This window comes from Gigantopelta aegis, chromosome 14 (genome assembly GCF_016097555.1).
Source record: "Gigantopelta aegis isolate Gae_Host chromosome 14, Gae_host_genome, whole genome shotgun sequence".
NCBI lineage: Eukaryota > Metazoa > Mollusca > Gastropoda > Neomphalida > Peltospiridae > Gigantopelta > Gigantopelta aegis.
This window is the reverse complement of record NC_054712.1, coordinates 47,822,549-47,849,519: the sequence shown is the minus strand read 5'-3', so window position 1 is coordinate 47,849,519 and position 26,971 is coordinate 47,822,549. Positions and strand designations below refer to the sequence as shown.

Below are 26,971 nucleotides of genomic sequence, written 5' to 3'. Positions count from 1 at the left end.
TCAAATATGTAAGTATGTAATGTTCAAAACTCACTGCCAGTGATTACAATATTATATCTCATGGGGATATAACTTTTGAAAACACCAAACATGTCCTAGCAGACGTTATTTCCCTGAGCGTTATCCATTCATGACTGTCAGTTCAAGTCTTGAGTTATTAAAATGTGGTTTTGAACTGCCTGTCAAAAACTGCTTCTAAAGATAATTAATAAATAAATTAATGTAGGGCTGTATTATGGTAGAAATTAATGTTATGTTTTTAGGACCTGCGCTAAACTAAACTAAAGTCCCCTCCCCATTTTTGATTTAAATTGTCCACTAGTATTCTGTCCCGGACCAAGCCACTGGCTATCCAGAGACGTGGCCCATAACAGACATGCATGAAACCTTAGTGGTACATGGGCATATTAAAGATACTCTCTCCCTCTCAAATCTCAGAAACAACATTAAGAACACAAATATTTAAAAAAAGATAGGATTAAAACTAGAGAATCAGCTGAATTATTACTAACCTTAATCACTGACTTTTCTTTCTATCCAAAAGCTCTTCAAATAAAATTATTATTATTATAATTATTAAGGTATTATTGTGTTTTTAACACACTAAAATACTATTCAATTCAACTCAGGTTTTAGAGTGCCGTGGCCAACATCGGATTCCACAATAAACTGGAATGTACACTGTGACAGATAATGTCCTTACTTAAATCACTCTCTAGCATATCGTCCCATTCCTTCTCTGGTAATCCCAGCACTTGACGAAGTAACATGGACTGTCCAACAATCTCATCAACTGTTTCCACCAGCAACTGGTACCTGCAAGTTCAATCAGTAACACAAATGTTAAAGGTTAAATTTATCATAAAGTGAAAACCTGAAGAAAATTAAAGATTTTGACAAGTTTTAGTAAAAAATCAGATAACATGAAGTCTGTTTTCTTTTTCAATAAACACTATTTCAATTTTATAAAGATTAGTGAAAATCTTGCATTAAAACTGTTTTACTGGTTAAAAGAAAAAAGAACCTGAGGAGGGAGAAAGTACGAAAGAATAGTTATGGTGCATCCTGTGTTCCCTGTTTTAACAGTCCTGTCAAGCTGCTTGTAAGAAGGAAGAAATGTTTTGTTTAATAAGACAACAAATTTTAATTACGGTTATATGGCGTCAGACATATGGTCATGGACCACACTAATAATGAGAGGAAACCCACTGCCGGAAAACTATGGGCACATGATTAGCAGCAAGGAGTCTCTCATATGCACCATCCCACAGACAAGCTAACACATACCACAACCAAGCATTCAGCAAAAAATATTTTTCAATACTCACCCTACACTGTAAAGCCGGTCTTTGATAGGTTCTTTAGGACTGAAAGACATTTTGGCAACAGACTCATTAATTTTGGTGATGAAAGCTTCTTTTCTTTCATCATCTTCATCCAGTTCTCCCACAAGCTGAGAAATTTTTTAGAATAAAATGAATCAATGAATGATTGTTTGAATAAATGAATGTTTAACAATACCCTAGCACAAACTATAGCACAGATCTAGTAAGTAAATCAAAGAATGGACAATTTATATTAAAATTCTACAGTGCAACTAAAACATGTTGTATAAAGCTGAACCACAATTAGTATGTTGCAATCATGTAGAAGAAATTTTAAAGATAAAATGACTTGTTTATTACACCATTATAACGTACCGTAATAAAAAAATATAGACAAAAATATATTCATCATTAAGAATCAGACAATCATATTAGAGCATATTTTTAAAACATTGTGCTATGAGCTTTGTAAACTGATAATAAGTACCTCTTGAAACATTAGATCTGTCTGGTTGCTAAATACAAAAAAACATTATAAAGTGGGTCTAACTAAAGGGCTATCACAGGACTTACTTCTTTCAAGTCTTGTATACACAGATCCCAGAACTTGCCATCCCTCTCCTCTTCCGGATACAGCTGTATGTACATCTCCTTCAGACTCTCCACAGTCTCGTGGTGGTAGTACAGCTACATAACAGATTGACAAACGTAACCAATAAACTCAGTATTGACATTTTTAGATTAACGGCTGTTCAGTAATTACCTAACTGAAGAAATAATCATCTTTGTATTCCCTCCTCTGAATATGTTAAGCATATTTAATTAAATAACTTTATTTTGTTTCATTTTATTCGAATAAACCACAATGAATCTGGCTAGCATAAATTCACAACATAAATTTGACACTGTAAAATACAAATTGTTATTAAATACACACCCCGTAATTATTTCTCGTAAATATCTCTTCCTCTGTGATGTATGCGTCAATGGGAGAAGGCGGTCTCACTGGTATCTGAATGCTGTTCACCAATTCCATGAGAATCTCTTGAGAAATTTGATATGCCTGCTTTTTAAATAGTTCTTGCTGCAAAGATAAATGTTAAAACAAGTGATCAGAATTACTTCTGGTTTAGTAAAAAAGGGTGTAATATAACCCTTTACACTTCCAAAATTAATAGTATTCAAATTGACACTAAATTAATGCCAGTGCTAAAAATTGGAAAACTTTTGCAGTCTTGAAAAATATATTACTGTTACTGTGAACTTTTCGACAAAGAATAAAAGACAAGAACAGTTTTGGTGCAACACTAAATTCTGAAATTCAGAAAAAATCCAGATAATTATCATGTCTGTACTGCTTGAAAAGCAATACAATTACAAATATCTGACACAACAACCAAAACTAATTGCACTAAGATTATGAGTTCACAAAGGCGGAAGAAGGAATGGATAACATTTATTGTATTAAAACTCACGAAACATCAGTGATTTGACTGGTCAAGAATGAATGAATATTTAACGACACCCAGCACAAAATTACACATCAGCTATTGATTGGGTGAACTGGTCAAGAAATATTCAAAAAATATTATTGAAAATAATAAATTTTACAATTGAAACATTAAGAGCTGAATTTAATGAACCTGTTTATCGTAAGCGCAGATGTTTAAGCATTGTAAATGTATGTAGTTACATGCATGTAAGATGTAAACATGCTTTGTAAATTCGGCCCTAAATGCTTTTAAAAAATCTATTGACACATGTTGCTACTAATCGATCAGTTGGGTACCTCGAGTAGGATCCTGTCTGGCTGGTATACGTCCTCCTGCAGGGCCACCCCCCTCAGTGTCACGATCAGGTCAGCTCCACCAATAATGACGGGGCGGGTCTCAAACTTCCATTGCTCGGTGAAGACACCAGCATTGGGAGACTTGAATACGAATGGAAACTTCATTGTCTCACCAGGTAGAATGACACCTGCAACAAACTAGCTTAATCAATTCATATCCATATTGAGTTCGTTTGTGGGTTTTGTTTTTGTCAGGGTTTTTTTTTTTTGGAGGGAGGTTTGGGGGTTGAGGTGCAAAAACATTTTTGGAACAATTTTTAGGGATGATGTTTTACTATCGTTTTCCTCAATTATTATTACATAACCAGCTATGTAAAAGAATAGTATCCTGTATTTTGGGGAATTGTTAGGAAGAGGGGGATTTGCAGGTTATTTGCATTTCACAGACCCCCTTGTCTTGTAAACCTGTTAGTATTAAATATCTTATCTACCCCAGACCTACGAGATCCCAAATCTGTAGTTTATTTTTTTTTAAATATTTATTCTTATGTTGAGACAGTATTGACTACTATTTATTTTGTATTTAGTTTAATAATTAAAAAAAATATCTATATAATAAAATAAATAAATAAATATATTTGATCATTTTGTAATAATATGGAGTATCAAAATTTGTTAATGTCATTTGTTACAACCTTGTACAATGATACTTATGTACTCACCACTGCTGTTATTGAAGTAAAACCTTTGAATTCTAGCCTGCACCAAATCAAAGGGATTTTCTCTTGGTATTTGCTGAAATCAATAAATACATTTTTACTAAATTAAATCTAAATCTTTTGCAAATTTTAACTTAAATTGCTATTCACAATCAGTTTCTTCACTTCCCTGCAAAATAAAACCAAAACTAATCCCACTCCTCAGGAGACTTCACACATTAGACATGATCAAAGAGTTTATGAATACAGTTGTATCACATTTAAAAAGCATTACAGTAAAAGTAACTGTATTCGGTCTTTATGTACATACCTTCCAATCATAATACACAGATGTGGTTCCATCGTTGACGATTTCCAGGTACGACATCACTCTGTCACCTGTATACGACTCGAATGTCACTCTAGCCTCGATCCCAATCTCACCACGGAAACTATGGCTGTTTCCTACCCATCGGGCTGGCTGTCCAGCAAACAGAAGAGAGGGACCGAAAATTGGAGGTGTGTGAACATCAGGGTAGTCGCGTAATGGGTCTCTGCAATATAAATAAAATTCAGTTTCATTCAATGCAGGAAAAAAAAAAATTCAAGACAGAAACCCAAATACATTTATCACTATTGATAATTAATAATTAAAGAACACTAATTATCAAATGTAATGGTACCAAACAATTCTCTAAAACATGCACATTTTAAACATTTGGTAATTCAGACATAGTCTTCAGAGGAAACCAGCTACACTTTTTTAATTAGCAGCAAGAGATCTTTTGTATGCACTTTCCCACAGACAGGACAGCCCATGAACCATAGCATTTGGTATGGTTTATATTACATGTACAAGAATAGTGTAAACCTTGATTCGAAATATTATTATGTCTAGACATTCAAGATCATTGAAACAAATCTGTTTGATTAATCTACAGTGAAGTCATAACTCGGTTTCGCTGGACTTGGTCATGTGGTTAAACACGACAGATTTATCCACTTGAACTCTGAACATGGAATGTCAGTCTTACATATCTAGGGGTGGGAGAATAAATGAATACATACTGTTCAGCTGGTGGTGTTCCTTGCATCCTTTTTTCTTCTCCAAACTGGGAGTTAAAACTTTCGGAACAGACATCTCTGGAGGGATTCTGCCCAATAACTTCCAGTCCATCAAAATCCTGAATGATAAATGTTCATCATCTAAAGACCATTATTCATTGTACAGTTTTCCACAAAGTAATTAACTAATACTGCAAGTCATAGAATAGTAATGCAAATTTTAGTAACTGATATTTATTTATGCTTTTATGTGATGATAATTTTTATACAAAAATAAAAAATTAATATATAACTTTTAAAGTCATTATAAGTTTCAATGATGACAACATAAATGTATATTGCTCAGTGACTATTTATACAGTGGAAGAAAGCTCACTCACTGGCTCGTGGTTGTCCAGGTCATCAATGACTTTCTGAAGCTGTTTCCTTCGTGTTTCATAATAGGGAGCTTTGTGCCAAGGATAGTGAACAGGTGCCGAGTAGTTAGGAGACCAAGTCCATCCTACAATGGCAAAACATTTAAGTAAAGCGTCATAAATAACTGATCTTATTTATAACTAGTGTTAAACAACATTTCTCAACTTATCCTGACTGTTGGCATACTTTAAGAAATGGTTAAAATATCAAAACATTAAAAAAATTAGAAGAAAAAACTGCAGTTAACCTTCTGACTACTGCAGGCGAGATATCTCGCCCAACGTCACGCCAGTCTACATACTGTACACTGTATACAGTGCATTCCTCAATTCATATTTCCTGCCGTTTTGCACACAACACTCACCGGAAGCGATTTATTAACAGGAAACAAAAGACAACTCAGCTTCCTGTGTCTTTAAAATTAAAGTACGGAGGAGGACCCTTGGCTTGCAAAGATGGGACAGCTACTGAATTAGCTAATTAACCTTTAGACTACTGGATTAATTTTTGACCTGTCGAGTGGGTACAAGTTTATAATTTTTACTCACATATAATGAATCGGTAAGTATTATTTTCATGGCTTTTTTTTATTTCTATATTTTAGATCAGTTAATTTATATTAAAGTTAGGTAAAAAATTTGAAAAAGTCACGTTTATTTACAGGCATTTGTGGCCAGCTGTCCAGTATTTATGTCTATTATCCCCAATAACTGGTTTTTTGACCAGAATTTACGACAGGAAATATGAATTTGGGAATGCACTGTATACAGTGTATAGTATGTCTACTTGCATGACGTCGGGCAAGATATTTCGCCTGCAGTAGTCAAAAGGTTAAAGTACAAAACTATCTACTGAAACCTGTTAGAAGAATCAAACACAAAAGTCTTAAATGGGATGTATAGGATATAAAACAGAGAACATTTAACACCAAATTTGATTTTACAAGATTTTACATTCAAATTAATCCAACAAAGAGAAACTGTAAATAAACTTCAATGTCAATCAAATGGTGGGTAAGGTTAAGTCTGCAGGCAAGCACTACGAAAACCTATTTTATTAAAGAAAAAAATAGGTTACCTTTTTCCTTTCTGACTGACTGGGGAATGCCAACATGCTCAACAGGTGGTGGATAACCTCTCTGTGTTTGTGAAAGGGTCATGCTGCAAAAATTTAAAAACAATAAATAAATAAGCAAGTCCTTTATCCATTTCAAAGGCAAACCTCGCCATGAGAAAAAATTGAGGGAAGTGGTTAACTGCTCCTCTAACTTATGGAAAGCCATTTGACATATTATCATATAAATTCACATCCTAAGGGGAGCTAAAATTTATCTCCTTGAACTAGTCTTAGGGGAGTGGATGGAGAGCAAGAGTGATAGCTCCCCATAAATGGTGAGGTCTACAAAGGCTCTTTTTTGTCCACAATAACCATTAAGATAATTAGTTTATGTGGTAATATTAAGTATACTGTTGAGCTGGTACAGGTTTAAGTGTCAGGTAAAACTTTGAGACATGTGACGTGATTATGAATACTTGAGAACAAAATTATTTAATTACTCAATGAAATGCAAGTTGGTGAATATATTTGTTAAAGATTTAGTTCAAAAAGTAGCACTATTATTTTGTTGTATTCTGTTTTAAAAAATAATAATTGGCTACATATTTGTTAACAAAATAATTTCTCCCTCCTTAGTACATGATTGCAAAATAAACATTTCAATACTCACTGTATTCCTTTGATGTCATCACCAAACTGTTCTTGTTGATTCCAAAACTCACTGCCAACACGATCTGTCAATATGTTTAACATTGTTTTTATTACACAAAATTCCATAAATAAAAAACACAATAGTCATAATTTATTCAAGTGTTATAATTACCATTTGTTAGACACTTAAATGAACCTGATTAAAATATTCACTGGGTTGTCGTTAACAAAACATTACTCCCCCCCCCCCCCCCCCCCCCACCCACCCACCCATTAATTCCATGCAAAATCAGTTGACTAGAAAGTTAATTAACAGTTTATTAAAATAAATACTAACATCCTTTTCCATAATCCATCAAGGGAATGGTTCGGTCTATGATGTATCTTTTCTCTTGAATGTTGCGGAAGTTGTCTGCTTGGTTCATGGCAAGGTCTTCTGGGTTCTTTTGTAAAAGTTCTGAAATGAGAGAAAAAAACAATGAAATAAAATTGTAAGTGCACTATGCAGCAATAGCTCTCACCTGTCACCCATCTGTCACATTACTTTAAATACTGATGTCTTTTTTCCGTTTTTAATCCATAGTTAGTACATGTTTTAACTTTGTTTACCTACTATAGCTCATGAAGACACTAAAAAAAAATCCTGTTAAAAAGTAACACTGTAATGTTGCCTTCACAATGTTTTGCTGCTATTTATAATTTCAATTACTTTCCGAAATATAACGTTTCAGGTTAATTTGATTTTCAATAACAGTGTTCTCGCTGGGTGAAAATTAAAGGAGGGCAGCCACGCAGCACCACACCCTTAAAAAAAAAAAAAAAAAGTAAAAAAAAAAAAAAAAAAAAAAAGGGGGGGGGGGGGGGGGGAGGAGCTTGGTGGTTACCATGTTGTTGTGTGTTGATAAACTTTGTGGAAATACATACTCCTTATTTTAATTACAAAAAGTTTATACGAAATACAAGCAAACTCGTCTTTTAATTGAACCGAAGATGTTATCGGTCTGATATTCACTGGCAGTTCCGGTTTTGCTGAACCGATCAAAGTTTTAATATTATTATTTTAATAAAGATTTCAAGACATACCAAAAAACTAAAAAGATGTTTGTGTGATCCCCTAATGTCGAAAACATGTTTTGTTATTCCCATCTTCATCAAATGAATCGATCGCTGTTTCGTTTTTGTAGTGGCAGTGTATATATTATTTGGCACCCAAGATGAATGATTTTAATGCTAAAAACTACCACTTCCGTTGATTTTATAAGCGGTGATATCCCCCCAAAATGAAAAGTTTACAATATGTCATAAGAACTGCTGAATAAACAGAATGACGGAAATGGCAGAAAGTAAAAATTGTCAGTTACAATCAATTATATTTGTAACCGAGGACAAAATATCAGACGACAGTTAGTGGAAACAAAAGATAGAGTGACCGTTCTGATCACGTGACAAATTTGGCGCCAAATAAGGGGTTTTTTTCAGTCGGAGATTGCCGAATCCATAAAAAATTAAAATGATTTCATTGCTCAAATAAAATATAACTTTTATTGTGTGTATTAAACATACAAATGGATAAAAGTATGGGACAAAATAGACGCTGTTAAAAATACTATTAAATCACATTACGGTAACTGTCAAAATGTTTCGTCAGTTGCTTTTTCGTACACAACGCGGCTTGTTTCCTTTGATGTCCAGTGTGCAGACTGATCGTTGTGGGGGGGTTTTATGTGCAGAAAAAAGTGTGCATTTGGAAATAGCAGAGATAGGTGCTGGAAAATAAAGATGGCTCAGGAAAATAAAGGAGGGCGGATAACGTGAAAGGAGGGCGGCAAAATGCAATAGCAGGGCGGGCCGCCTCGCTTAAATGGAGCAACGAGAACACTGAATAATATATAATTTTTTATTTGCAGGTTCTTAACTGAAAATAGGTATCAGTAGAAAAAAAAGAGGTTCATGTTGATTGCATTAGGATCTAAATCACTCTATTCAAGGAGCATGTGTTGACAAAACACAATGCAAATTTAGTACACATTATATGTTATAAGTTTCTATGTTTAACTTTAACCATACTAAACTGGATATATATCCCTGTTTTCTCTCCCTCATTTTCATCTGCCAGTTTATTAAGGCATTGTTTTCATTTGCCTTCATTTGACCAGTTTTCTGCTGTTTCGGTTTCTTCTCGTATTTAACAGTGGGAACCTCATCTTCAGCATCATCAGGTCTTGGAAATGGCAAATCCTAAAAAAACAATAAATGTCGCTTCAGTTAGGGGACTTTACAGCCTATTCCTACTGAATGGCTATAAAATGTGTAACACTGATCCTGCTATCAAAAAGAGCAGTGTTTTCCGATGGTCGAGTACCTCTCTGTGTCGTGACATGTAGTGATGAGGATCAGATAGAGGCCTCTGAGAACTGCAAACTGGAACACATTCAGACAACCCATTTTGTTTCTGCTTAACCCATTATGACTATGTAAATGATGTCTTACATATAATGCAAGAATGAAAAATGGGTTATGCAAAACTGGACGTGTACAAATGTTGCATGAATAAAACTAAACTGTTCTCACAATTTTCAGAGGCCTGAGATGACATTTTGTTACAGATCACCAGTCAGTGATCAATCAATAACTAATCAGTCAGGGGTGGGAATTGGTGAACTGTAAAAAAAAAAAAGGAAATCTATAGGGGTCCGGGAAATTCTTGAAATCCTAGGTTAAAATCCGTGCCATCGGACACATTTTGGAGGCAAAAATAATTAAAATGCGAGGAAACGCAATGTTCCATGAATGGAAAACCACGGATCTGAAGAGAATTCCCACTCCTGATCAATGAACATGGCCCTTTGGGGAACTTAAATCTGTAAAAATGTTGGAAGATATTACTGCAGGAAATAAACAACAAACAAGAATTCTGTGGAATTAAGATGTCTTGCCTACCATAAACGTTTTCGGTGTACTGTGATGAACATCCATAGGTGCAACTGTAAGGCCCCCCCAAAAAATAGGTGTGTTTCCGATTGCATCCTCCAAAAAATTAGGGTAGGTAGGTAGGTGGGGTTTTTTTTTTTAAATTGAATACTATCATAATAATAATAATAATAATTATTATTATTATTTATCATCATTATCATTATTGTTATTGTTGTTGTCATTGTTGTAGTAGTAGTAGTAGTAGTATTGGTATGCACTGTTTGTGTATTTCCTTAAAAAAATAGGACATTTGTATTAATTTCGTTGTTCTTAATTTAAATACTTTATGCAAACATTTGAGATGCATTAATAATAAGACCTGTTGATTTAAGTGAAGACGAGAATTAAGCTGAATTGATACGATTATATTTAATCGAAATAACCTGTACCAAGGCTATGTTCGTACATTCGGTTACTTCCATGACCGACCAAGCTGTTCGGTGGTAGCTAATCAGGGGAAGGAACTCTATTACAAAAGCTTTTCCATAATTTCTCGATGTTTTTCGGAAGGGAATTACATGTGCAAAATGTATCGTATAATAGTACGTAAACAATGTACAAGGAAAGAAATACTCTTGTTTGGTGATGTTGTCCTCTTTTATTTTTACTTTTTTTTTTCATTTTTTTTTTTCAGTTTAAGAGAAGAAAAAAATTAGGGTCCGGGGGGTAAAACTAGGGATGGTCGGTCGACCGGAAACACACCTATTTTTTTGTGTGGCCTAAACCAAGTTTCATTGTCCTAGGTCTTATAGTTTGTGGAAGTTCGCCACACAAGTTGAGACCATTTCTGCAGTTGGAAAAGTAATAGTATATCTTGCCTTTTTACTTTGTAAAAGCGAGATGAAAACAGAATTGGTTCAATCAAGTGTAACTGAGAATAATTCAGACAGAACAGGCCACAAATACTTGAGAAAAGAAATGAATCATGTCTTACTTAGAAAATAGGGCATTTGTAGTCATTCTATTAGTCTGCAGGCACCAATTGCTAAAAAAAAAAAAATCGACATCCACCCAAAAAAAGGTTTAGCAAAAACAACCCAAACATAAACATTCTAAATATATCAGCCTTACCATCAAATCTCCACGTTTAACAGCTTCTCTGTGAAAGTCTTTGTATGAACCTAAAATACTGTGTGGAACAACAGAACCATCGTGGTGGTATCGCGGCCCAGCATAACCTGGAATACAAAGAAATACATAAACAAGACACTGGATGTTTCCAATCAGAATCAACCAGATGTATTCCAACTAGTAATCTAAACACAAAACATCACACATTTTTGGTGTAATAGAATCCATCTAGGTGGTACAGGTAGTTCATTGTATTTAGAAGTAGGTGGCTGTTTAAGAAACTAGGTAGCTATATCTACCAAGATTCAATGATATTTATAACTGAAGCCATAAAATGTATGACACAGTGGAGCCATAAAATGTATGACACAGTGGAGCCATAAAATGTATGACACAGTGGAGCCATAAAATGTATGACACAGTGGAAGCAATAATAAGTGCCAAAAATTGCTACCAACCAACGAACACTTTGCAGACTGTTCCTTTGAAGAATGATAAACAATTCCAGTCTGATTTATGGGAAAATTTTTAATGTTTTTTAAAATGTTAAAACTGTGATCAGTTAATGCCATGAAAACAGTGAAACTTATTTAAATTATTGATGTGAAAACAAAATATAAAGCTCAGAAACATACCAGAATAATCCAGAGGTTTTACAGGGGCATTAGGAGGAGCAGGTTTGGCAACTGTTACTCTGAAAAATAGAAGTGATTTATCATTTATTTAGTGATCTCCACATTGTTTTTGCTTGTTTAAAAATCATTAGGGAATAATAAATTAGAAAACCTACTAATTTGGCATCATATTAAAACACCATTGTAATAGGTATGGCATAGTTTGATAAGATTTTTAAAGTTATAAAAAAATTTAAACAATAAAAATGAAAACAAAAACAAACATCATTTCTGAATGCTTTTTGTGCAATATCCAAGTTTACAAAATTATGTTGATACAAAATGACAGGACTATTCTTACATTTTTGGTTTAGGTTTGTCCCACTCTGTGGCTGGCTTCATTTTTCGCACCACGACACTGGCAACAACTGGAGTCTTCCGGCTCTCAGATGGAGGCTTTGGATCATACAGCTGAAATATAAATAACAAGAGAAGTCATTTTCTAAATGTACAGAATATATGCCTTTTGTTCTTATATTATTGTAGCAAAAACTATCAACTGAACAGCTAAATTAAATACTACATTAGCAAACAATCTCAGGCATTTCATTTGCAAGACAGGTAAATAAAGGTACAACAAATCCAAATATGCAAAGACATGCCAATTAATTTGGCTATCAAACGTACATTAATAAATATAACACTATTCAGCTATTTCTGTTTGATGTGCTATACCACCTCAAACTGAAGAAAATCTTGTTGATTGTTTGACTACAAATGAAAAAAAAAATACAAAGCATAAAAGTGAAAGGTCACCTAACAGGATCATGTACTACCAAAACAATTTGTTGCATAAAATTTCAAAACAATCCATAACAACATACATGTCTTGTCTGTCATATACATGTCATAGGACTGAAAACTCAAGGACAAACTTTGACAGAAAAATTAAAATATATAAATGGATGTGATTAGTTATGATCTACAGACCTGTCAACCCTCCCGGATTCCCCGGTATTTGATCAAACCTCCTGAAACCCTGCGCGGGAGAAAAATCCTCCCAGTAAATAACATTTTTGGAAGCATAAAAAAAAGAGAAAAAGATCTACTTTCGCTAAATTAACATAAGGAAAGTATCTTTTTTTTTTTAAATTCGGAAACCTTCGGTTAATTTCAGTTTCCGACAATGTAACAGGCTGAACTGTCCTGACTGCTTAATGTTTGCCGAAGTGAGAATTGTGGGATATGATTAGTGGAAATACAAAGTTTATTGCATCAATATGATGATTTTCAATAAGTACCACACCACTGTTCATCATTTTAGTAAAAACTGAACATTAATTTATAAGATTTATATAAATTTGTCTTATATACTTAGGTACACAAACGATGATGTAATGCAGTCTGTAAGTGTAATACCGTAAATATACTAATTAATGTTTAAATTTCTTGTTCATGTTCTTAACATTTTTGAATAAAAGAGTTATTTTTTAAAATATGTATTAAATCATAATATTTAAACTTTAACAAATAATATATATATATATATATATATATATACACATACATACACACACACACACACACATATTTTTTTAATTTTAAAAAAATGAATAAATTAATTGAAAAAAAAATGATGTCAAATATTAGGTTGGTACACGCCATTATGTAGTTTTCATATAACTTATTGTAATAATTTTTTTAAACTTGCGATTTTGTGTCAAATCATGTACATTTAAAAAATCTCCTGCTTTTTCAATGCACCTCCTGCTTTCTCTTTACTAAAGGTTGTTAGGTCTGTGTACTATTATATGTAGTCACTAACTACATGAAGTTTGCTTATCCAAGAACAAATAATATCTGAGAAAAGAAACTTAAGACAGAATATTATTTGTAAACATAAAAGGCTGACAATCTTGCAAAAATAACACAAAAAGGTAGAAAGAGAGTTGAATGGACAAATATAATATTAAAGAGTAAAGATACGTAACTCAAAGTAGATTCCTGGTCTTAAATACAAGTCTTTAATTTGTTAAATTTATCTCAGAAAACTTTTTTAAGACCTATCTGAATCAGCAATAAAATTCCACTGAACATCTAAGTACAACCATAAAGTTAAACCTTTTTAAGTTCATCTTCTTTGATCTGCAATTTCTCAATCTCTTCATTCCATATATAGGTTCTTGATGGTGATCTATTTTCATCCAGTGCAGCCTCTTGGGACGGGGTACGAGACTTTTCAGGTGTACCATCACGTTTACCTTTCCGCAGTCGATCTGCATATTGAAAAAGCTGTAGTAAGACACTAGTAATAACAAATAAGTAAAAGGATGCAAGACATTTCAAGTGTGCCATCATATTTCCTGATTTTGATCTGAAAGTAAAAACAAAAACACCCCCCCCCTCCCCCCAAAAAAACCCCTTTTATAAACCTGTAATAATGAGTAACTATAGTTGTCAGACTTTTTGGATGTGTCATCACATTTGCCACATTGTGTATACCTATCTCAAATGTGAAGAGATAGCTAAACATTTTCAAGCAGTACCAATAATGTTCTGTATGTTATGCATAGGATGGAAAGTAATGTTTTCCCCATTTAATGCAGACAAGTACACAATTATTTCTTTTTAATGCATATACCTCAAAACATTTAAGAAAAAACCCATGTCCAGAATACAGTACCTAATTAACAGGTTTCTATTGAAGAACATGGATTACTATGGGTACAATTTGACCTTCAAGTTAGAATAATTTCTAACTTAATGATGTATTATTGATTTTGCCAAGAGATTTTAAATGTGACCATTAATCTTTACCTGGGCAGAAAGCATATTACCTGACCAGCAATCTTCTTAAGCAGTAATTGACCAATTGATTTTTGTGTGATTATTAAGATCATATATCACGTAAAGTTGAGAATGATTATTCTCTAGTCAGAATATATGATTGTTTGATGATAATTGACAAAGTATAGTGAATATCAATATTACCAGTGGACTGAATTTGGAGCATTCTCTCACAACAAAGATTTAGAAACATACCAAGAATTATTCTACAATAAACTGATTCGGTCAAGTTTCTACATGCATATATGTAGTTGCATTCTTAGATGTTCATCTTAATGTATGCTAAAAAAAGACAACATAATTCATTAAATATTTTATTAATTTTATAAAAGAAACAATTTGTGATGTAACATGAACATTCACAATTTCATGATTAAAATAACTCTTTAAAAAAAAGAAAAAAAAAGAAATTCTGTTTAATTAACCCCCCCCCCCCGAAAAAAAAAAAAAAAACGAAAGTAAAAAAAGAAAATTAACATGCATTGAAATGAACATTTATAAATGAAATTACAAACCAGGATTCAGTGTTCTAGGACTTGCAGTATTCAAGATACGGAGTTAAATGTAGAAAACATGATGAGTTAAATGCAAACATTGATGCCATCACCACTGTCCGAAAAGTAATGCCCAAGTTCACCTTTTGACTTTGTTACATTCAGACAGAAATACAAAAGGATTGTACTTTGACACCAAGAAAAGTAAGCCACATGGGTAGTCTGCAATGAAATGCAGATCTAGATATTTCTAGTCAATTGAAAATTGATTTAACAACTAGTTTAATGTTTTAGTATTGTGTAGTGATATCTGAAAAGTGTGTAGCAAAATTGCGACGAGATACTGAATAAAATACTCCCTGCATTAGATGGGACCGTTCCAAATTAAATACCCAGTCACCCGCATCACATTATATTTGACCTAACCCACTAAGGGAAACGTTCCCAATTCCACTCCACCAAAGTCCTTACATGCTCTTCTGGTCCTCAGATCAGGCTGCCGGTGCTCCCTTGCACTTGTTGCTTTGAGTGTGGCAACCCCCTATTTTCCTCCTGACAATTCTCAGATGAAGGAACTGCCTTACAACAGAACCTGCCTTCAAGACAGGCATATGCTACAACAGCTTGCTCTAAATAACCATGTTAAATAATTATTTCCTTGTCTGTATGAAGGGGACGTGTGAGGGGGGACAGGGTGCATTACAACAGAATTTGATTGTAAGATGAAGCTGCCAAATGATAAAAATGTATATGCTAAAGAGACAAGAACTCATGCAGGTACATACGTATTCCTCCTACTGTCTTCGCACTCTTCTTGCGGTCCACATGTAACAGTTCAGAATGAGAGTGGCTATGGCGTTTTACTGTAGATAATTTTCTCATAACTAATGTTTTTGGCATGAAACATCCATGTTAACTCTCCACAAAAAAAGGTAAAGAATATTTCTTTTATCAGCAAATTTTAAACTACATGTATGGCTTATTTGATACCTACCAAATGCTTCTTTTGAACAGTACTGTCAAGAGAAAGAGAAAACCTACAATCTCCACATAGGCTACTCCTACTACCAAAGCAGCAAGGATATTTTATATGCACTTCCCATACAGGACAGTACATACAATGACATTTGATATATACCAGATGTGGGTTCCAGTCGAGATTTGTGGATTTCAGTAAAAAAGGTCTATAACTAGGCAACTGTTTCTGTTATGCATCACAAGTCAAGCATAACAATCATTAACTGTAGACCTATAGTTATTTAATTTGTATACATTATAGCATGGTTTGAGCTCACCCAGTGTATTAGTCATCAATAACTTTTGGCTGGTTTTTGCATTGGAGAGGAAACACTATCAAGCATAAGGATTCTACCACAAAAAAGTGAAAAAAAAGTGACATGGTAATTTATTTTTTAACTATTTTCAGCCAAGATTTCTTAGGTAAACCATATCTTTATGTTAAAAGTGTTTGATCGTGTATTTAGTACCAGGTATACAGAAATATTAATTTTTTATAAACCAAAAACAAATACATAATTTGGGGTGTATTGTTTGCATTCAAAACATGACGGGTGGATACGAACTCAGTTGGCAGAGCACTCAACTACCGGTAAGGTGCTTGGTTCATTGGAACAAACCACCTCAGTTGGCCAATTCTCAAATTTTTCCCCCATACCACAACCAATGCCACATGACTGGTACATCAAAGGCTGTAGTTTGTGCTGGCTTGTGTGCAGGAAAATGCATATAAAAGATCCCTTGCAGCTACTGCTAATGGAAAAATGAAGTGGAAAGGTTTCTGCCAGAGGGTAAAATGGGTATGGCGTCATACACTATTTTTTTTGCATATTTTATTATTTTAAGTTAACCTTTTGACAAAATTAATGACTCTTATCATTACTGTATCATAGGTGTCAGAAGATGGCAGTAACTGGGGGGGGGGGGGGGGGGGGGGGGGGGGGAGGACTTATTAAATGTGAGTTCATATTGTCCCCCCACCCTAAGTGTATGATTTTTCTCAACCCTAACCGTAATTCATTTTCTTTCTGGTGGAGGACCCCCATACACCCGTAACTGGTTGCATTCAATTCCATAGCATCATACCCCAAAAATTATTTTTGGCAGGATTTTATATTGGGATCAACCCATATAATTTTTTTTTTTTTTTTTTTTGGGGGGGGGGGGGGGCAACCCACACTATGTATGTATGTATGTATGTATGAATGATTCTGTAAAAAAAAATTGTTTAACCAAGTTTCATTGGGGACAATGGCCCCATTCCCTCCCACCCCCTACACCACTGGGCGCTGCCCTCCCGGCAAAACGGGCTTGAGACGTCAAGCAAATCGTTTTACCAAAAATCATTGATCAATAAATCAATATTCTCTAATGATGTCATCAAACAAAACAAACTAACTTTTCAAAATATGACATTCAATGTCACATTGTCAAAAACTTGAATAAGCGTTAGGGGCCTACGATTGCGTTACGATATCGTTCACAGTTGGATGGCCCAAAATACAACTAACCACGAATCAATACTTATATAAATCTAAAATTTTAAATTTAACAATACGCATAATAGTTCGTATACAGCGGATTCGTAAAACTTAATTTTTTTTAGCATAAATTAAACCCTCTCAACTCAAAATCGTCTGCTACTGCTTTCTTCTTTATATCGTTCCGCTACTGTAATAACGCACCATCGAGTTGCCGTCGGAAATTTTTATTTTGTTGGCTTACAGGGAGGATCGATTGGTCTTAATGTAACATTACACAGGGTAGATAAATATATATACCCCCCCCCCCCCCAAAAAAAAAGAAGATCCTTAAAAATATTCAAGATGATCGACAGACTGTAGTGTGTTCAACAATGATCGCGCGACGCTAACGTTCGCAAAATATATAACTGGTGTCTTATGTGGTCATTTGGTTTAACATGAAGCGCATAAACCAGTCTAGCGAATATTTTTCGCTCTATTTGGCTGAACGCAGACCAGAAGACACATCTTTTATGTTCTAGCATTATTCATCTAACGTTAGGCGCAGAAACCTGACTAGGGATTTTCAAAGATATCTTAGCGCTACGAAATCGAAAAACCATCGTAGGTTGTGACATTACTACACCACACGATATAGTGACGTCATAGCTTACGACTGTTTTACAATTTCGTAGATTAAGATTGCTTCAAAAATATGGACCAAGTCTAACGAGAAACGTGATCGCACGTCCCCCTGAACAACGTCATACAGACTCTGATGAATAGTACTGAATACCTGCCCAGTTTTTAGTGACAGAGCGATGCTAACGTGAAATATTTTATTGGTTACCGATTTGGTCATTCCATTTAAAGCTCAGCGCGCTTGAACCTGTCATGCACACGTTTTTACGTTCTGTCTGCAAGTTCTGGCAGCCGTTTGTCGCTGTTTGCTAGACTGATTTTTACACTATACATTTATTTATGAATGGCCGCTCTTGGAACCAGTCCAAATAGTTCGCAAAAACAAGCCGTTTTTCGCTAACGTCTGTGAACTGCACTGGCGTAGGAAGTGTGTGTGTGTGTGTGTGTGTGTGTGGGGGGGGGGGGGGGGGGGGGGGGGGGGGGGGGGCAGTGACAAGGGCGGCATGTGCCCTTTGTGGGGGGGGAGGGGGGGGAGGGGGGGGCAGTGACAAGGGCGGCATGTGCCCTTTGTGGGACATATATTTATACTTGGCCATGTGTGTGCCCCACTTTTTGGCACCTTCCTACGCCCATGAACTGGATGATAAATTTTATGTTTTAACCAAGATGGGGCAGGGTTTTATTTGACTTTTTTTTTTATTACATTAGATACTGGTGCAATGACATATAGCACTGTCCGTGACAACTTGGTCCCAGTAAATGCTGTCAACATTACCAACCCTCATCTGATTCAGGTGTGCAACAAAGACCATGCAGGGATTTGGTGCTAAAGCGTTTTTAACATCCATTAAGTTTGTGGATGTTAACACGACTTATAGTGAGATGTAGAAAACCCGTACACATTAAAACATGCATTCTGAGAGTACTGCTAAAGCAATACATGTCCCCTACTCGGCCCAACAAATTGTCATATCTCCTAAACTGAAGGGCCATAACTGTGAAAAATGCGTAAATTGCCATGGCAGTTATACTTGATAAATAGAGAATAATAAATGAGTGGCCGTTAGATATCATTTATCTCAAGTTGTTTTAAAATGTATTTAACAAGCGAAAGCGAGTTTGATACATTTTTAAACGAGTTGTGAGATGGCTATACACAATTTTTGTTCAATATGTTGAGGCATTCCCAAAAATAAATCTGGAAAACAAATTTTCATATATCTTAAGTTCAAGTGCCATAACTGTCAAAAATGAGTAAATCGCCATGAAAGTCAAACTTGATCTGTAACGGAATGTGATAAACCTATACATAAAGTGAGTTGACATTGTAAAATAAGTCTGGAAAACACATTTTTGTATACATACAAGTTCAAGGGCCATAACTCTGTCAAAATGTGTAAATCGTCATGACACACAAACTTGTTTTGTAATAGAATGTGATAAAGCTATACACAAAATTTCAGCTCAATATCTTGTGGCATTGCAAGGAAAAAAGAATGTCGGGAAAACAAATTTGTACATCTACTAAGTTCAAGGGCCATAACTCAGTCAAAAATAACTCATGAAATAATTTTCATTTGTCACTCGCTAAAGCTCTTGACAACTGAAAATTATTTCACTCGGGACATAAATTTGATAATAACTGGTAACTCGTTTATTATCCTCTATTTTATTTTAAAGGGACAGACCATAGTTTCAGTCCATGAAAATTAACAGTAAGTTTAGTTAATCTAGAAACCTGTAATACATTTGAATAAAGTTACAATTGAGTGAAACCCGAGTCTGTGACTTTGAAATGGTGAAATACCCTCTAAAAATAAACTAAAACTCAACTCTATAACTGTTGCTTCTCAGACGCACGTGCGTTTTTAAAAATAGAAATATATTTTGTGATATTAAAAACACCAGGATGACCAAAAACACTTCGAATATACGGAAATGGATAATCTAAACAATAAAATCGAAGTAAAGTATGATTTCAGTTGACAAAAATGGCTTTAATAGTCAAAAATATGTCTTAGTGTTTAAAAACTATGGTATGTCCCTTTAAAGTTATATTAAAGCAGTTATTAATTATTTACAAAGCTGCCATTGATGATGTCAAGAGCAGTTACTAATGATCACAACTGATGTTGATGCTAGTGATTTATTTTCATGCCACGATCTGATCAATATTAGTTATATTACCAACAAACAACAGATACTGTCCACAGCCATCAGGAGTAACAATAACACTGTTAGACATATTGATCTTAGTAGAAATCTTGTTCATGGTTTTCCACTTAATTAACAAGTGCCACTGACAGAACAAATAGGCTTATTTGAAACTGTGGTGCATTTTAAGCCTTGTTTATTCAAGCAGAATGGCTGTCCCTTGTTGATGGAAACTAACAACATCCACAGCATTACCAAACAATGGAAACATTTCTGTGTGAATAATATTTAAATGAAAATTTAATATGCAATATAAATACAAATACGGTAGTTTTATCAAAAACCAAAACAACAACAAAACATCACCTGAACATCATCATTCACTATAGTTAGTCATAGGTTGCAACTTCATTAGTTATAGTCAGTTTGCACCAACCAATCAACTTTTGATTACACAATCAGAATATATACATGTATGAACTTACTTAAAGAAGGATTTGAATTAGGACTATATTATATTTTCACCAGGATGCACCCTACAAATTTGAGTAAAATTAATTATTAATAAATATTTATGTATGCATGAAAACGAACCTTAATACCAGAAAAGTTCACGTTTCATCAAATAAAATATATGAATAATTAGTTATGCCTACTTTATGTATTTTACAATCAAACATCACATCACTGGAACCCAACCAATCAATTTCTTTGATGATAGCTGATCATAGAATAACTTTATCACATACCACACACCACCATAATCACATAATACAACACTCAGTGAAACAGCCCACTGGGTTATATCCCATTCCAACTAATACATACTGTGCTGTTTGTGGAATGGTCACATTTAGCATGTTAGACCCTATAATGACCACTAATTAGGATTTCTGCCAGAGGGTACAGAGGATAAAATAATGTATGCTAAATTCTTTGAAATTAATTTTTATATTTTTATAATTTTTAGACAGATTATTGTAAAAGAACTGTTTACAATTTGTTGAAGTACATATATTACATAACATCAAATTATTTTCTGATAGAAAGCCTGTTAATGAAACAATGTTGAAAGTTTTTTTTTTTTTTTTTTTAACGACACCACTAGAGCACAATGATTATCAACCATTAGCTATTGGATGTCATACATGTCATAAAATGTTCTGACTGTTATTAGAGCTCTGAGGAAACCTGTTACATTTTTCTATAAGCAGCAAAAGATCTTTTATATGCACTTTCCACAGAAGCAAAACATCAATTACTGGATATAGTCAACTGCTTTGATACAGCCAGCAAATCTGTTGCAATTGTAAAAATAATATTAAAGCGACTGTCCTGAATTTGCTACCATTATGATTCATACTAATAAAATCTTTGGCTATTGGATGTGAAACATTGGGTAATTCTAATATAGAGTATGTCTTAAAGAAAAGACATTATATTTTTCCATTAGCAAAAAGCAATCTTTTTATTTTCCCAAAGACAGGACAGCACATTACATGACCTTTGATGTACCAGTCATGAGGTACTGATTGGGACAGGGAAAAAGCAATATGTGGTTCACCTCAGATGATCTCTCTACTGACTGAGCATATGTTGACTGTAAAATAATATAGTGCACTACCAAGGATATGAATATTTGTTTAATGACACTAAAGCACATTTCAATCTATTTGGAGTCTAATAATTATATGGTTTAGTTCAACACATGGTCGACGCACCACTACATAGTGTAGAAGTGTATTATGCCACCTTTTTAGCATTGAAATGGTGATAGTACATTTTCTGTCAACTACATTTTGCAGCTAATGGCTCCTATTAAATGATAACAGAAATAATACAAACAGAACCTACGTGTTGACTTTCTCCGGCCAGGATTATAATCTGCATCAATGTGAGAATTGGTCAGAGAAGGTTTGCGGCTCACTGATCCTGGAAAAAGTGAATGTCTTTTCGATGGTGCCTCCAAGTTGGTCTTCAAGCGAGAAGCAGTTGCCGCCATAAGAATTTCTGGACACAGCTGTACAGACATACTTCTCTTAGAACTTTTATCTGCCATTATCACTAACTGTATGTTTTGAGAAGATAAATTTAGAACATCCAAAGATGTCGTATCACTTGTGTCCTTGGAAATGTTTAATTTTAGTGCCCAGTACTTGGATTTACTGTTGACAAAGTGTGTCCTTTTAAAAACAAAAAAAATTGTTTCAACTAACTTTACATAGTCTTATTGCAAAGTAAGTTGCATAAGATGTTAGAAATATTCCAGTGCCGTTTCACACATTCATGTTAAGTGATCTAAAATCCAACACATTAGCAATTAGTAACCGTAACTTCATCTACCTCCCAATATTCATTTGAAATGATCCAATCTAAAACAACTTTTTCCTGCAATTAGTAACTCCATCCAACTCTCAACAAAGTCATTTGCAACTCGGCCTATCCTCTTCAGCCTCTTCAGAATAATGACCCCCTAATGGTTTTTTCTTTCCTAAAAGATTTCAAGCAGAAAAAAACCTCTGCATATGTAAAGGAGCTGATAAAATATGTACACCCAGTCTACAATCAGCTCCCTTGAGACCAATTATCCCAAGCACCTGCAACCATGAGTAAACACGCCAGGTCTGTTAATTAATTTTCCTCATTTCACCAATTTACAGTCATCTCTCTCTATATATATATGTATATGTATATCATAAATGTTTTTTTTTTTTTTTTAAAGATACTTTTAGTGTACAAACATTATCCTTTGCTGAATAGCTTGCCAGTGGGTATTTCACAGAATGCTTTCCATTTCAATGGACCAACTAGATATATCGACATAAAGAGATTTTCTCATTTCCTCGCGGCCGTCATGCATTTGGTTGTTTTGTGTAGCAGTATAAATGTCCTTCACACATGAATCTCCTCTTCTCTGTTACCTGGGCTGCAGCACTTCTCTGTAGCAAGCATCACAGACTGACCAAATCAAACAAAACTCTCCTGACACCGACGTCTGCCCACAACAAAGATGGAGGTCCAGCTGTTAATCAGCTTTTCAGTGTAATCCTCTTTCCTGGTCCGAGGAAGTCTCCTCATTGTAGTACTTCATTCTTCACTTTGTTGACAGTGGGCAAGGGAAAGGAAGGAGTGACACCTCTGAACACTGTTCAGTCAGCTGCCACAGGGCATGAAGCAAGTCAATTACTGGTAGACTGATACTGGGGGGGGGGGGGGGGGGGGGGGGGGGGGGGGGGGGTGAACAGTTACAAACTGCAGTGTAGTTGTTTCACACACAGGAACCAAACTGATAATTACCTTCTTAGCAAACTGTTGAAGTTGATGGTTAATTCAAAATTTTATTGCTGAAGACGATTTGGTCATTTTAATTATTTACATATAGCAATTGGCTAATTAATACATTTCTGACTTAGCCAATCTGAATAAAAGTTAATAGCTGGTTAATATAATAAGAAGAAGACTAGTAACTAGAGCTTTAGCCTTGATATTCATCCTGTCTTAGACTCTATTCACTTGTTTTCTCTCGTTTCCATAATATGCAAGCCTGGCATTGTGAAACTGTTGATTGTATTAATAGTGTTGAGGTACAATCACATGGTACAAATAGATCATAAATTTAAACAGTTCTCCTTGTGATATTATATACTAGAAGTGTGCAGTGTTACCTGTTAAAACATGACATGTTCCTATAATTAACGTTTTTGTACTGTACTACTCAACTGATGCTTGACAGAACACTACAAACGAACACAACTTTATCCGCAGTAATTAAAAATGTAATTGGATACATCCATAAAATAAATTGGTGAGTTCCATCATAATAATAAGGTGTTGGTAGGAGTGTGGTGTAGAAAGCTCTTGGGGTTCAGCAACACACTTCAATAAAATGAGCAGCAAATAAAAAAAAAAAATCACAATATTCTGATGAAAAGATTTTTACGACCATCTTCTTTGAGATAATCCTAATGCTGAAAGCATACACAAATTGAAATAATGTCCACACAGTGACAGTTCTACAATAAGCACCATCCTTTAATGGGTGTAGGTGTTCATTCTTTTATGCTTTTATTATCATACCAACAACGAGTCTTGTATCCATGACAGCGGAGATAAATATTTACCCCACTGAATAACAGCACCGGTGGAATAAACAACCTCCTCTTTCAAAATGCTCCAGAGTCTGTGTAGTTAATTAGTGGTGACATTTTCAATGAGCTATAAAGTATATTAACTGATATGAAGTCTCCTTGTAGAGTTCACCATGCCACACAGCCTAGAAATAGAGTCTGTTATATCATTGTTAATACGCAGATACTGAAAGCTACTTCATTAACCCTGACACACAGTACAATATGTTGAAAGACAGCTTTGTCCTCTGGGTAGTGAGTGAGTGAACCGTTGGTTAATTGTATTAAATCAAGTTTTACTCTGCTTCTATACATCAGTCCATTCCTGTGCTGTCACCTATTGTATTGACTGGGAATTATTTTTCACATATTCACGACTGCGAACAATGTGCCATGAATGTCACTATACACACACTGCACATTGGAATTTAATATATATGTTAGGTTCAGGATTTGAATTTAGTATTGTGAACAATGGACCATGAATACTGTACAGACAACACATTGAAATTTAAATTTTTACCTACATTCAGGCTTAAGATTTCAATGCATATAGTCAACAATTGCCCGTAACAATCAACATACAGTGTCAAGCTGACACATGAAATTTATCCTCTTTTTGTGTGTGTGTGTGTGTGTTCTTTTCAGACCAGCATTTCTTTTCCCAGTTGTGAAGTTAGTGTGTTATATAATTTTTTTTTTTTTTTTAAAGTCACTTTGCTGACTGGATTTGTAAATTTTCAGTGCCCAGATTGGGACAGAAACCTACAACCATCTGTATTCATATTTGATAACCAGGGGTGGGACGTAGCCCTGTGGTAAAGCGTTCGCTTAATGCACTGTCGGTCTAGGATCGATCCCCGTCAGTGGGCCCAGTGGGCTATTTCTCGCTCCAGCCAGTGCACCACGACTGGAATATCAAAGACTGTGGTATGTGTTATCCTGTCTATGGGATGGTACATATAAAAGATCCCTTGCTGCTAATCGAAAAGAGTAGCCCATGAAGTGGCGACAGTGGGTTTCCTCCCTCAATATCTGTGTGGTCCTTAACCATATGTCCATAAATAAAATGTGTTGAGTGCATTGTTAAATAAAATATTTCCTTCCTTCGTCCATCAACTGAGTTCATGGTTTAACATGCACATTCATAGCAAGCAGGTTGTAGCACATGTCTGTCATGGGCGCAGGTGTCAACTTTTGCCAGCTCCTTCCAGGACAGGAATGGGTTTGGGGGTGGGGTTTTAGATGGGGTTGACCACGCTGGCATGTGCAAGGAAGCACAAGCAGCCCGACCAGGGTTGGTAGAGGGTAAGTTTTGGTTTTGGTGTTATTGAATTTGCAAATGTCCCTTGGTATTAGGTCCAAAAAGAAAACGTTATGAAATTTTGTGAGGTAAATTTGACGCATAATTTGGAGCGGTTCATCAAAATTTTAAAAATTTTATAAAGCAAAATATCTGAAAAGTGTGGGGGGGGGGGGGACCCCCCACTTCTTATGCCAGTGATTATTAATAAATCGATGCTCTAGTTGTGTTGTTATATATTTAGCCATATGTCTGATGCCATATACCTGGTAATCATAATTAAAATGTACTGAGTGTCGTTAAAAGAAACATTTCTATTTCTATAGGTTACTCATTGCAATTAGTATATTTTACACTTTTCTTTCTTGTGTGCAAGTATCTTTATTTGATATTCTTTGTTATTGCGGGGCTGGACGTAGTTTGATGCGCAGTCAGTTTGGGATTGATCCCTGTCGGTGGGCCCATTGGGCTATTTCTCATTTCAACCAGTGCGCTACGACTGATTGTGGTGTGTGCTATCTTCTCTGTGGGATGGTGCATATAAAAGATCCCTTGCTAATTATTGAAAAATGTAGTGGATTTCCTCTCTAAGACTTAATGTGGAAATTACCAAATGTTTGACATCCAATAGCTGAGGATTTGTAAGTTAATGTATTCTAGTGGTATCATTAAACAAAGCAATTGTTTTTCTTTGTTATTGGTAATTCAGTCTGGGTTGACTTTTTGATTCTGCTATCTCAGATCCTCTTTCTCAACTGGAAATACAGTTTGTATTGTTTAACAACACCAGTAGAGCATATTGATTAATTAATCATCAGCTATTGGATGTCAGACATATGGTAATTCTGACACAGTCATCAGAGGAAACATGCTACATTTTTCCATTAGCAGCAAGGTATCTTTTATATGCACTTTCCCAGACATGAAAGCACATACCACAGTGGTGGTTCGATCCTGTGATGCAAGCACCTCAAGCAAGCACTCAACCGACTGAGCTAAATCCCGTCCCTTAATAACAAATGAACTCTGTTACAGTTAAATTAGAAAGTGATTTATACAACATCTCGACTTCAACCTAAATCATTTAGTAAATGTTTATCATTCCTCTTCAGTTTGAAAAGAGCTGGGGACACGTTCAAGTAGACAATATATTTAAGTACAGTCAGTTATTAATAACTCTTAACATCCATAAGGCAAAGGAATGTTCAACAATATATATCTCTGCACACCAGAATTCAATAACACCTATAGTTTGATGTCCTACA

General features: G+C 34.9%; 1 protein-coding gene across 9 annotated transcripts in view; it reads right to left on the bottom strand.

The window, feature by feature from the left end:
* LOC121389033 (MYCBP-associated protein-like) overlaps window positions 1-26,971 on the bottom strand; it is a 61,725-nt gene that overhangs the window by 15,946 nt on the left and 18,808 nt on the right. For 7 of the 9 annotated variants that reach the window (XM_041520638.1, XM_041520639.1, XM_041520631.1 and 4 more), the window contains 17 exons: window positions 13,781-13,935; window positions 12,021-12,130; window positions 11,681-11,739; window positions 11,046-11,152; window positions 9,074-9,239; window positions 7,339-7,458; window positions 7,021-7,084; window positions 6,372-6,454; window positions 5,258-5,379; window positions 4,881-4,996; window positions 4,144-4,366; window positions 3,837-3,909; window positions 3,115-3,302; window positions 2,263-2,409; window positions 1,899-2,012; window positions 1,329-1,453; window positions 704-816 (listed from right to left, as the gene is read on the bottom strand). In XM_041520638.1, the coding sequence (XP_041376572.1) occupies window positions 704-816; window positions 1,329-1,453; window positions 1,899-2,012; window positions 2,263-2,409; window positions 3,115-3,302; window positions 3,837-3,909; window positions 4,144-4,366; window positions 4,881-4,996; window positions 5,258-5,379; window positions 6,372-6,454; window positions 7,021-7,084; window positions 7,339-7,458; window positions 9,074-9,239; window positions 11,046-11,152; window positions 11,681-11,739; window positions 12,021-12,130; window positions 13,781-13,935 (2,085 nt within the window). Of the gene's footprint in view, window positions 1-703; window positions 817-1,328; window positions 1,454-1,898; window positions 2,013-2,262; window positions 2,410-3,114; window positions 3,303-3,836; window positions 3,910-4,143; window positions 4,367-4,880; window positions 4,997-5,257; window positions 5,380-6,371; window positions 6,455-7,020; window positions 7,085-7,338; window positions 7,459-9,073; window positions 9,240-11,045; window positions 11,153-11,680; window positions 11,740-12,020; window positions 12,131-13,780; window positions 13,936-15,785; window positions 15,919-17,416; window positions 17,667-22,130; window positions 22,351-26,971 lie in introns of those variants that run through there. The other 2 variants (XM_041520637.1, XM_041520632.1) reach the window with 2 other exon arrangements.